Genomic DNA, 14,314 nt, shown 5'->3' on the forward strand with positions numbered 1-14,314 from the left:
TCTAATTTTGACATTCTGAAATTCCTCTGAGAGATCGGAGTCAAAGTAAAGCCCCACCATTTTTTACATGCAAGCACCATGACATTATTACTTAGTAGACCTTAAAAAGAAAATTTGTATTGCAACATTTCAAATTCTTAAGTGACATGACTTTGGAACACAAAATGTAATGTAAGCGTAAAAATATCGTAAGTGTTGATTAATAAGCATTAGAACTGTAGACTAGATTGATAGGATGTGGGTATTTAAACTATTCCCAAAGATAACGTTTTATTTTATATTACACCAGCAAACTGTCCCTAAAAAAATTGTTATTATGATATTATCGTTGGTTCAGTTTGTGCACTGCAGCTTTTATTGATTTAAAAAGTTTCCATGAGATCAGTTTGCACCTGCTCTGTTCAGAATATGCGCATCTGCAGTAGCAGCTCCCCAGAGACAAAATATTAAAATACAACAACCGAAACCAACAGAAGATCTGCAGAAATATTCCAAATTTCTAGGAAGCATGAATCTTAATTTTTGAACAACTGAAAAACAAAATAGCGTATATACAGTTTAATATAGCTTGTATACAAGTCAGAATTATTTGCCCCCCTTTTAATTTTTTTGATTAAATTAAATATTTTCCAAAGGATGTGTAACAACAAGAAATTGTTCACAGCATGTCTGATAATATTTTTTCTTCTAGAGAAATTCTTATTTGTTTTATTTCAGCAAGAATAAAAGCAGTTTTTCATTAAAAAATATATTTTCAGGTAAAAATTATTAGCCCCGTTAAGCAATTTTTTTTTTCGATAGTCTGCAGAACAAACCATCGTTATACAATAACTTGCCTAATTACCCTAACTTGCCTAGTTAACCTAATTTAACCTAGTTAAGTCTTTAAATGTCCCTTTAAGCTGTATAGAAGTGTCTTGAAAAATATCTAAAATATTATTTACTGTCATCATGGCAAAGATAAATTAAATCAGTTATTAGAAATAAGTTATTCAAACTATTATGTTTAGACGTGTTGAAAAAAGTTCTCTTTGTTTTGGGGAAATTGGGGGGAAAAAAAACGGGGGCTAATAATTCTGACTTTAACTGCATGTAGGCATGCAACCATGGAAAAATAGAAATTTCTATTCATTTCTTGGATTTATTGTGTATAGGTTTGAATAAAATGCTAATATTTGTTGTATTCTATACAGGTAACATTTCTTTTACTTTTTCTTTTTAAAATGTAGAATTTAAAAAAACTTGATTTTTGCACTTGGACAAAACAATTGCTACATTACGCTATAAAAAAAACAATAAAGCCATTGGAATGTTGTGACAAATATTACACACACGTGTGTGTGTGTGTGTGTGTGTGCGTGTGCGTGTGCGTGTGTGTGTGTGTGTTATTACAGATCTCCTAGAAATGTTTAAACTTCCAATGATTTTTAAAAGCTCTTTTATCTAACAGTTTATCTGAAATGTGTTTGCCCTGCTGCATTTAAGTAAATAAACTAAATTTTGTTCGCTAAAACTGTTACATAATGTCACTAGTAGTAAGAGTCTGATAAAACATTTGAATTAACAACTAGATAGCTTTACAGATAAAATACTTTATTGATGACTGTGAGCAATATTTACATATACAATACATCAATATATTCAAGGGGAGGGGGTGGCGTTAAGTTTCAACATCTCAGTAAACGTGCATTTTTTTAAAGTCAAACTTACAGAGCAAAAGAGTGAACAGAAATATTTTTCTTTTGCAATTTCAAAATATTTGAAAAGTTACAAAAGAAATTAGAAGTGTTGGAAGTTTTCACAAACTCTTACAACAAACCGTCACTGCTTCATCTGAAAGAGAAAATCGCATCTAATTATAAATAATTAGAAAACAAATCACATACACAAACCAAAGTGAAACCTTAATATCTGTTGCAGTATGAATAACAAAATTAAGCAAAAAAAGGCATCTCTTTGTATAAACTCTTGATTTGTTCATAACAATCTTACCTTGAAGAGGCTGAGCACAGCGCTGTAGGTCAGAGAGAAGAGGAAGAGGAAGATGAATGAGGTGGCAGTGGACCAGAGACTTCTGAATTCGTCCTCCTCCAGTACATCTTCATTGCAGTTAAGAGCAAAACCTGTCTCTGGCTCAGGAGGCTCCACTGAAACAGACACACAAAATAAATCCTGTGCACAGTAAGCACACTGTGAAAAATATTTACTAAAGCATTTATTAATAATCTTCAGTTTATAGTCCAGAAAATATTATTATGCTTGTTAGTGCCTCATAAACAATTTAACCAATGACTTGCACACAATCAATACATACTGAGGACCAAACAATACACACACACAGAACAGAGGAGGACAAATGACTAAAGATTGTGCATTTTAAAAATATTACAGCAAATATGTTATAAAATATTTACAATATTTGACCTTTATAATGCACTTATCAAGTAACTTAATACTGAAACTAATATACTGTAAATGCACTTTACAAATATCATCCTCTTAAAACATCTGCACACTGCACTGATTGTAAATGCCAGTATTTACTGATGATTTTGAAAGTCACATTTGGAAATGACTATGTGCTTTTACCTTTGTGCAGTGTATCCTTGTTTCTCTAAATACAGAATAAAACAAGACCAGAAAGCAAAGCACAGAAGCGCAGGACTTAATCATGCAAACACAAAGATTTATTGTGAAACAACATAAAATCTCAAATTAAAATTTTGTTTCAAATTTGAATCGTATAGTAAATAAAATATGGAAATAAATGAAATATGTTTTTTTTTTTCAGAAGACATAAAAGGCTACAGAGGTGCAGTAAACACAGGACAAAACATACAAGAATAGTTTTAACAAAAGTATCACATTTACACAGGTCAGATTTACGTTTTGCTCTTGAAAACTATTGTTTTATTACACTATGGTTTATTACAATGTGGCTTTGAAGTTTGACCCATGTATAGTGACACAGACAGACAAATGCACAAAAACATCAAAAATACATAATCTAAACGGGTGAGCAACAGGAAGCAAAAGAACTAGCAAATGCAGAACACACAAAAGTTAACGACTATAATCAAATCCACAAGCTTTTGCTTCTGTCTGTTTACTTTTGCTTGTTGATGTTAGTAATGGAGATGCTTTATCCTTCATGTAGGCGTGTTTGACAGCGCAGGTGATGCTGGTTTTGCTATCCTTATACTCTTTTTGCGAGATTGTAAGAATGCTGAGAACAGATGTGAAGCCCTGTTGTTGAATGGGACCAATAGATTTGCCCTCTGTGTAAGGCTTATCGCCCACTTTCCACATGATATATACATCACCGAGGTTAGGGCTGGAGACTTCACACACATGAGAGATACTAGCTGTGCTGGAATTATCAGGTTTGTAAATTTTAACACTGGGTGTCTGTCCACCTGAATTGAAGAAAATGATAAATATTCAACAGTCACTCAAGATTCTCAAATTAATTAATAATAATCATATTTCAAGCCAGTCTAAGCTTTAAAAGAGTAAAAATGCTCCGAACAGTAATAGTGCTCATTGTTTTTCGTCTCTTTTTCATAATCTGTGAATAAACAGAATCAAAAGGTGATTACATTGAAGATTTACGTTGACTTACCTCCTTTATTAATATGGATCTCCTGCTCGATGTCAGTAAGCGTGTTACTGGTGGTACATGTGACTCTTTCACCATTAAGCCATTTCCCTGTATCAACAGTGACATTGTGAATTTTTACATATTGTAATTTGTCATTTGAAACATTTTCCTGGCTCTCAATATTTATAGGCACATTGGCCATTTTGCATGACACGGAAGCTTGTTTCACTGCATTATGCACATCTCCAGAAAGAACAGCTTGCAAGACAGTTTTGTTATTGATGAACATTTCTCTCTCGATTGGTGGCTTCAGCATCAGTGTGAATTTAGCTAAATAGATGGAAAAAGAAATATGTTTAATGTGTATGGATTTATGTTTGAACTGTAAAAAAGTTTAGATGAGCATATTCATGTGTGTATTTTAAATGGAAGATGGTTTACCTTTGAAGTTCTGTGTTTTATGAAATGTTTGTCCTTTGTGTGAGACCTCACAGGTATACTCAGTGTTTGCATTCGCATTCTCGTTTATTTTATAAAGACTGAGAGCTGTGTAAAGACCATCCATGTTCATTTTGTACTCCAGTTTTGTTGGGTTCTGTCTGTTAATGTTGTTTTCTTTCCACTGTACAGTGATGGTTTGAGGGTAGAAATCCTCAATAACACACATGGCAAATGTATTTTTCTCAGTTGGTACAGGAACCAAACTCAGGGTTGGAGCTATAATGAATCATTTTTTTGCTTAGACATACTAAACGTAATATTTTTTTCAAATGTACATTTTTACTTTATACCTCAACAGCATATTTGTACAGTAATGTTATGCTCAACCTGTTAATGTCTGTCATTACCTTGATTTTTTCTGAATGTTTCGCTGACTGTTTTTGTTGGATGATCTGCTGTACATGTTATTTTACTTTGGTCTTGTTGCTCTTTGGTAATGGTGATGTAGCTGAATTTCAACTTGTTTGTAGAATGCTGAATGACATTTGTAATGTTGTTTCCATCACTACTCCATCTGAAGTTTACGGAATTGTTAGGTGAAAACTCAGAGGCCAGACATCCAATAATTAAGGAATCAGTAGAAGAACTACACTGAGACATTTTGAACACAACTGGTGCTGTGGGAATTTCATCTAAAGGGGAGAGAAAACAAAAAAAAAAAAATGCAGAATAGTAGACTGCACATAGAAACATTAATGATATTGTACACATATATAAATTCATCATAAGCAATGTACCTGGAAAATAAATAAATAAAAGCTAATAATATTAATTATTTAAAAATTTATATTTATTTAAATTGTTTGCATTGTTGTATGGTGAGGATGGATTGATGGTTGAATGTGCGGTGTAGCAGTATTTGCTGAGAGAGAATAAAATACTTCCTCCAACTACCTTGTCAATCTTATTGTAATTTCACTGTCTAATCTACTTCATACATACAGTAGCTGTAATTTACTTAAAAATCACCTGACATCTAAGTAACACTACAATATGGGTGCACTAATATTATTTAAATAATGCTTAACTGATAATCATGAGATAATGTATAACTAATAAAAAGCTAAACCATTTGTCGATGACTGAATAAGCAACAAATGAACATTCTATAGGATTTATACATTAAGCAATCTATACTGTAAATTGTTAATATTTAAATGTGTTGTCATGTATTAATTCAATATTATAGTATTATTTTACCAATGATGTAAATTAGTCTGTGTTAATTAATCATTAGCTAATGATTTGCTAAGGTATCTTTATGTTATGATTTTACCTGCTGAGGCAATGACAGAACTAGCTAATTATAGTCTATAGAAAACATTCAGGTTTCTCAATAAGCCATAACATTAAAGCATTATCTAATGATTACTTAAAGCAGTCAACTGAAAGTTAAAGTATTACTTTGACTATTGTTATAATTGACACGAATTTACATCATTAGTTAAAAAATATGCTATTACATTACACTAAAATAAAAAGTGGAGCAGGGTTCTTAAAAAAAACTTGGAAACTATTTTTACTCAGAATTCACTTCAAAACCTCGCTTGTAAAAGCCTAACCATAATTATTATTAACGTTAAATGTTTATGTTTACTAGGGAATTCACAGTTTTATTGACTCGTTTGTCTATACTGACATCATGTCGAATACACAAGTGCAAAGTGATTACGTGTTTTCTTTAATTTTACGTAAATCAAAATTGAATTAAATTACGTGTCAGTCTAAGTGAGCATGCGATTTCCTAGCTTTGTGAAGTAACTACTCGTGTGTGTCATTTTTTTGCTTTAGTTCAATAGATTACGAAGCCCCCTCTAGATATTAATCAGGCCTAGCTTTTTGAATTTACTTTGTTTTTTCAGCACAATAAATAAAAAGAAACCTCAAGCTTATTGAATTAAACGTTGCATTTTGAAGTAAAAAACACAAAATAAGATTGTAAACATGCAAGATAAGATTATGTGTAAAATTATTATGCTATCCTTATTTGCAAGTACAAATAACAACAACACTTTTTAAAGTGTGAGCTTATGGCTTATTTAACTAATGACAATTTGGCTACATGTAATAATTATATGGAATGTTAATTTGTTGCTCATGCCGTACTCGTTAATAAATTATATATTTCTTCATTACTTTAACACATACATTAACTCATAATTATCTGTGCATTAGCAAAGCATTAAAAATACATATTAGTGTGCCTGTACTGTAAAGTGCAACCAAAATCGGTTCATTCAGGTTTTTCCGTCTCCCTTTTTCACACACACAAAAAATAAATCTTAAAAACTTAAAGTAAACTGAATCTGTTCTTTAACATAAAAATAAAATGACTGCACTACACTAATCTACACTCAAGAGTCAGAGAAAAAAAAATAGACGAACATTTCAGAAGGCAATTAGCTTTTTTGCATCGGAACACACATTATAAACATGTTTAACCGATCACAACACTAAATCATCTTATGCTATAGGCTGTATTTAGATGACGTACTGAAATAATTAGGCTATAATAAGACTTTAAATAAACAAACAAACTAATAAATAAACAAATAAGCTAGCATTTTTAGATTGCAATTAAAACCTCGTTTGCACGAATAAATTACAAAACTGAAACGTTGCTTGCATAATTTATAGAAGCAAAATACTCTGAGAAAATACAGGGAAATAATAAAAAGCCTATAATCACTTCCTAAAACATGCCTTCATGACAAATGACCCAAGGAAAGGCATTTCGTTTAATTTTTTTTTTTAAAGATTCAGAAGTCTGAAGGCTATGCCACACATAAGACTATGCCAAAGTAATTTTAATAGACTCAAAGGTCTATTACTAACAGCTCACAATAATGCTACAGGCTTAACTTTTTTTTAACTACAGATATTAATACGAAATAGCAAATTCAAATGGAAGCAAAAATAACTTACTTGTCACGGTCACCTGCGTCCCTTTACCCCAGTAGTCGAAGTAGCTCACAGCATTACATTATTTCTATCAGCTGTATAAGATCTTATATTACCTAATTAGGCTACTGCATCTCGCAAGGTTATTTCGGGAAAAAACTCATATAAAGTAAAGTAAAATGGTTTTGCTTTTACATTAATAAAGCCTTGATCTCATCTATAGGCTATGCTATATACAAATAGTTTCTCCTCATCAGAATATTCTTACAATTTTCTGTGTTAACTATTATATCCTAAATACTTTTTAGGTTATGCATAGGCTATTATGCATGCAATGAAGATTAAATCGATTTTTTATAAATTAAACTCACAATAAAAATTTGTCTACATGTGTAATAATAATGCGATTTCAAAGCAATAAACAAATGCAATTAACAAATTATTGAATCCTACAGATGTTCTCGACAACATAAACAGTATTCCTATTTCTGTACATCTAAGTAGGTTTGTCTGCATAACATTTTTCTTAAATTTAAAATAGGCTAGAGGCTACTAAAAGAGTTGAAAAAGTTAAGAACTTACTTGTGACGGTCACTTGTGTGCCTTTACCCCAGTAGTCAAAAGCATCACAATGCCACGTTAGACGTCAGCTGGTTTACAAAAACCTTTGTCATTTTAAATCCACTTCATGATCATGCACAAGTAGACTATATGAAATATCTGGATCTGACGAAAATAAAACTGACACCATCACTACAAATGTTATAATTACTGTGATCTAATTACTACTTTATTATTAAAAGCATAAAAACGTTAAAAAGTGAAAAGTGATTGTGGCTAGATAACAAATTGTGCGTCTTAATAAAAATAAAATATTTATAATACAAAATAGCTTAAATTAAATATGCAAACAATAATTAATAAAATAAAACAGGTTTTCATTAATAGTTTTGGACAATCTAGTTTTGTAAATCTATGCATACATAAAACATGGGTAACACTTTAGAAAAATGGTAAATAAGTATTAATAACACATTACCACTAAATCTAATAAGCTACATTAACTAAGCAAGATAGCTAATTTAAGACAATTGTAGTTACTTATTAATTTTTGATCATTTCTAAAGAAAAAAAATAGTCAGTGAGAGCTACTTATAAAATTAATATTATTTACCATTAGTTAGCTATTGTTATCAATATTAATGCTAATATTAATCATATATTTGAATCGTCAATTGATGTTGTGTGTTTATCATCTATGAATTGGCTTCTCTTGTATAGTTATGTAACTGGCATATGTGATTCATGTATGATTAATTTTGGATTCTAATAAAATAATATTCATTAGCAGATTATGAGGAGTCTTTGTTACCTTGCATGTTATTATTACGGTCAGTGAACATCAAACTGTAGTATCATTTAGTAGCCCTCTTGACCCCTGACTACTACTGTAGCAAGTTGCAAGGAAAAAGACTGGATAAACTTTTTTGTCGAAGTACCAGTCACTTGCAATAATATCAAAGAATATGTTATTTAAAGTAATATATATATAGAGAGAGGGGGGGGGGGGGGGGGGTGGATGGATGGATGGATGAATGGATAGATAGATAGATAGGAAACTTATTCATAATTAATAAATGTGACCAGTTTTAATTATAGACACAATTTAACACAAACCTGAAATTGGAGTCAGATCAAATTTGGAGCGAGAACATAATTAAAAACAAACCTTAAATAAATTGCATTAAATAAATGTAATTATACATAAGCATGAGAGAAGATGAACATGAATTTAATTCTGTAGTTGAAAATTCACATAACAGATGTTTATTGGGTCTCAAGATTTCGTGGGTGCATAATAAATTGCAGCTGCTCTGTGTCTGTTGAGCTCTCTGTCTCTTGAGAGAATAGACGAAACTCGAGGAACAATGCATTGCAAACATTATATTCAATTGTAACCCAATGAAGCTTAGAAAAGGTACAACATCAGTTAAATGGATATTGTATTCTTTACTGTACTGTTATATTTACTGAATGGCCATGGCACGCCGTCAGGTCCAACTAAGCCTTCTCTGCTGGCACAAACACAGACCAAACATCAGAATCACCAATTAAATTTGTATTATATTTTCCTATTTTTTCCATTAATTCCATTAATGTTTATTATATTATTTCCTATAGTCTGTTTTCTTCCTTTCATAGCTCTTTTGGTTGCGCTGCTTATCAGTCTATTTTTATTTTAGAGCTTTTAACCAATTATACTGTATTTTATTCAGCAATGGAAAAAAGACACCATTTTAAAATTCAGTTTCAATTCATTTACTGGATTTATTGTGTGTGAGTTTGAGTAAAATGTTAATATTTGTTTTGTTCTATAAATTTCTGATAACATTTTTTTACTTTTTCTTTTTAAATGTAGAATCAAAAAAATACTTATTTTTGCATGTGGACAAATATATTGACGTTTGTAAAGTCATTGGATTCATGTTGTAACAGATATATAGACTACCTATAGATGTAGTAGCTCCATTTCATAATAATAATGGTGTGTGTGTGTGTGTGTGTGTGTGTGTGTGTGTGCGTGTGCGTGTGCGTGTGTGTGTGTGTGTGTGTGTGTGTGTGTGTGTGTGTGTGTGTGTGTGTGTTATTGTAGCCTACCAGTGGTGTAGTCCTTGCTATACGCACATATACTCAGTATGCCTACATTTTTCCACGAGCTGTTTGGGTATTACGACTTCTGAGGATCATACTCTCGGTATACTCATTTGTTTTGGTGATTAGACGTCCCTAATTTTTGTGTATTGAGTATTTGAGTTTTTCTCAATACTTAGGTGGGTAATAGTACACCACCTATTTTTCACGTATTGTGTATTATTGTAGGCTAACTATTTGCAAGAAAAGATATTTACAGGACGGGTAAATTTTAGCTTAAGACGCCTGGTATTTAACAATTAATTTGCAGTTAGATATCCTCCCTGAAGGCTTGCTATGGGACATTAACCCAAAATAAAGTCAGTTATCAGGTAGCCTAGCACATTTTAATTATTTAGCTAAATTATGCAAATTAAACGAAACAGGTCACAAGAGTCGCTGCAACATCATACATATCTTAATATTTTTTTCTTAAGATTAAATCTATACAAATGAAACTGCCTGTGCCTTCAAAAATATTATTTTCTCGTTTTTCAAAATACAACTAATTTTTGGGTATTTTATTCTCGATTTAATGTTTTGTTGTTTTGTTAGAATTTTTTAAATCGACAATTAAGGCATAAAGTGTTTATGTCACAAACACACAGGCAAAATACACAATCTACTGTATGTTTATAAAAGTAATTTTGACATTGAAATGTTGTTCCCTCTGTTTTTCTGCACCCTAGCATTTATGAATGCTTTATTGCATGTCAATCCTTACAGGCACATGTTTGAATATTAACTAAACAGCTACAGTACACAGTAGGCCTACTTAAAATGTAAAATTACTCTAGATTTACTGCATTTATTATGGGTTGTGTTAAAATGCAAATATTTGTTTTATAAAGGTCTGAAAATATTTCATCACAATTTCTAAATTATCCCAAAGGCACAGCAATAATTCATCCAGGAAGCGACAGCTCTCAAGCATTACAGATCTTAATCTACAGATCTGCAGATATGCTTAATAATTCATGTGCTGTACAATTTTTGGGGGAATTTCATACTTTTTTATTAAAACATTTTGTCTTTTTAGAACAAATTTCATTTGGTATAATTTATATCATATTTAGTTTATTAATTGTTAATATTTTTTTTGTCTGTCAGTTATCTACAAAATAAACAAGAAGAACGAATAACATTTAAGGTGAAAGAAATTGCGTTCAAAGACTGCTTCCTTTCAGCAGCCAAAACAAAAGGGCAAAACAAAAGTAAAATATTCATGAGTTATGTCTTATTGTTAATTGTATGATGAAAAAAAACAGTAGCTTATCCTATATTTGTTTTTGCTGTTAATGACAAAATCATCCATTGTGCCAGTGCAATTTCATTTTGATTTGTTTAATCAATTGTACCACAGCCATGTTACAATATGTTATGTATATAGACAGCAGGATGGGAGGATGTGACAGACCATGTATGGTTTGTAGTGTATGACGTCATTGTTATGCGCATGCATGTGAAGTAAAGGAAGCACAGTGAAAAACTGCGTGTCTGAGATTCATTGATATATAGAGTGATAGTTGAGTATTAGAGTGAACTAAGCATAAACATGGTGGCAGCGGTAAATTAACAATAAGAAAAGTGAAAGACTGAGGTAAATCGCAACGGAGAAAGTAATTAAGAGAGACGTGCGCCGATCATGGAGGGTGCTTTCGGATTGAAGCCGCCAGCGAATTTTGACTGGAATGCGACGAATATACCAAAAGCTTGGAAAGCATGGGAAGAAGAGTTTTTCCTGTACATTGATTTATCGCTTACAGATGCGGATGACAAGACGAAGGTAAAAGTTTTCCAGTATTTAATCGGAGAAACCGGGAGAGAACTGTAAGACGCTAGGCGCCGCCCACCCGGCTGACTGTGAACTGATGCTCGAATGGCTGTTAACCGCGTTCAGAAACCACTGCAATCCAGCACCAAACGAAACTGTAGAGAGATACAAATTTTTCTCCAGAAATCAAAACTCAGGCGAAATGATTGATAAGTATATTACTGATTTGAAACTGCTAGCGGACACATGCAACTTTGGATCAGCTAAAGATTCTCTGATTAGAGACCGAATTGTCTGCGGCATACTGAACTCACATGTGAGAGAACGTCTATTAAGAGAGCCTGAACTGACGCTTGAGAAATGCATAAGGATTTGTAGAGCATCAGAACTGTCAAAAGAGAATGTAATGACCATAGAAGGACAGAAAGCTGAAGAAGTGCACACAGTACAGAGAATTAAACAAAATCAGGGTGCAAAACAAACTCCTACAAAGTGTAAATTTTGTGGAAAACAGCATGAGTGGAAAAAACTGAGTTGCCCAGCTTATGGAAAGCAATGCAGAAAATGTGGCAAATTAAACCATTTTGCTGCCACGTGTAAAACAAAAGAAACTAAAAGAAAAGGAATACACAGTGTGGCAGAAATTGAAGAGGAACCATTTCAGGAAATCCTAAGCCTTAGTTCGCAAATGAGGGAGGACACACAGGAAAAACAACTGTTTGCAACCATGTTGATAGGAGAAAGACCAGTAAAATTTCAATTAGACTGTGGAGCCAGTTGTAACGTAATCCCCATTCAGCAGTTAAACCCTGACACCGTGATGGAAAAGACTGAACAAATCCTGGTCATGTATAATAAGAGCACCCTGAAACCAGTGGGAAAATGCAGAATAAAAATAAGAAACCCGAGAAATAGAAAACTTTACCGGCTAGAGTTTATTGTTGTGGAGGACACCTCTTCAGTGCCCCTGCTGGGAAACAAGGCAGTACAGGCAATGGATCTGGTAAGAATACAGCATGAAAATATTATGGCAATTGATGATATTGTTACCACAGAAAGACGCAGAGGAAAAGAACCATGGGACAAAAGTGACATACATAGGGAGTATGCTGACGTATTTGAAGGAGATGGATGCCTGGAAGGAGAATATAACCTAGAAGTGGATCCTGCAGTGAAATCAGTGAGGCTTCCAAAGCGAAGAGTTCCTGTGGCACTAATGAAACATCTAAAAGATGAGCTGGGAAGCCTGGTAGAGAGAGGCATTATAGCTCAGGTGCAAAAGAGCACAGAGTGGATTTGCAGCATGGTGGTGGTGAAAAAACCGTCTGGAAAACTCAGAATTTGTATTGACCCAAGACCACTAAACAAAGCACTGAGACGTCAACATTTTCCCTTACCCACCATAGATGATGTTCTCCCCGATCTGACCAAAGCGAGAGTCTTTACAGTGTGTGACGGGAAAGATGGGTTCTGGCACATAAGGCTTTCAGAAGAGTCAAGCTACCTCACTACATTTGCAATGCCATGTGGCAGGTACAGATGGATTAGAATTCCTATGGGAATCAGCCCGGCTCCAGAAGTGTTCCAGCACAGGTTGACTCAGGCATTAGAGGGGCTTCCAGGAATACGGATAATAACGGATGACATCCTTATCTGTGGTGAAGGTGACAATGATGAGGCAACTGAGAAAGATCATGACACAAAGCTAAGACAACTCCTGGATCGTTGTAGAGACAGAAACATTAAACTAAATTTCAACAAACTCAAGCTAAGACAGAAAAAGATGCCATATATTGGACACAGACTGACATCTGAGGGACTAAAGATTGACCCAGAGAAGGTGAGAGCTATATTGGAGATGCCCAGGCCATCTGATGTGAAGGGACTCCAGAGATTATTAGGTATGGTGAACTATTTGTCTAAATTTTGTGCACATTTATCAGACAGCTGTGACATATTGAGACAACTGACACACACAGATGTGATTTGGGAGTGGACTGATGTACAGGATGATGCGTTCAACAAACTGAAACAAATGATTGCCTCAGCACCTGTTTTGAAGTACAACAATCCAGAGGACGACCTAGTTCTTCAATGTGACTCCTCTGAGACAGGACTGGGCGCAGCACTTTTGCAGGCAGGACAACCAGTCGCTTATAGCAGCAGAGCCCTCACAGCCACAGAAAAAGGGTATGCACAAATAGAAAAAGAATGCCTAGCAATTCTTTTTGGAATGGAGAAATTCCACCAGTACACATATGGCAGGAAAGTAGAAGTACACTCAGACCACAAACCCCTAGAAACCATTGTAAAAAAGCCATTGCTTAATGCGCCCAAAAGATTACAGAGAATGCTTTTGAGACTGCAACGATATGACATTAACATTGTCTATGTGCCAGATCGACTGATGCACTTAGCAGATACTCTCAGCAGAGCATACCTACCAGAATGTGCTGCAGAAGGATCAGTAGAGACAGAAATTGAGACAATCAACATGTTGCAGTACCTGCCCATATCAGAAGGGATTCTACAAAAGATACAGAGAGAAACAGCTAAGGATGAGAAATTTCAGATGTTGCAGCAAGTGATAGCTCAGGGATGGCCAGAGGAGAAAACTCAGCTGAAAGAAGAGCTGAGACAATTCTTTTCTATAAGAGAAGAGCTTAGTGAGCAAGGTGGAGTGATTTTTAGAGGAGAGCGAGCTCTAATACCGGCAAAGCTGAGAACAGAGATCATGGAGAGAATTCATGCATCACATCTAGGCATAGAAAGCTGTTTAAGAAGAGCAAGAGACTGTGTATACTGGCCTGGGATGAGTGCTGCTATGAGAGAATACATAGGGAAAT

The 14,314-nt window shown here is 33.8% G+C and overlaps 1 gene segment (V, D, J or C); it reads right to left on the reverse strand.

Annotated features, from left to right (window-relative positions):
* Positions 1–1,614: 1,614 nt before the first annotated feature.
* LOC130221335 (immunoglobulin heavy constant gamma 4-like) lies at positions 1,615–7,616 on the reverse strand. The segment is given in 7 exon segments: positions 1,615–1,833; positions 1,993–2,147; positions 3,111–3,416; positions 3,623–3,931; positions 4,043–4,318; positions 4,450–4,734; positions 7,586–7,616. Coding segments are annotated over 6 exon segments (1,311 nt in total).
* Positions 7,617–14,314: the final 6,698 nt, after the last annotated feature.

Source organism: Danio aesculapii, chromosome 3 (assembly GCF_903798145.1).
Source record: "Danio aesculapii chromosome 3, fDanAes4.1, whole genome shotgun sequence".
NCBI lineage: Eukaryota > Metazoa > Chordata > Actinopteri > Cypriniformes > Danionidae > Danio > Danio aesculapii.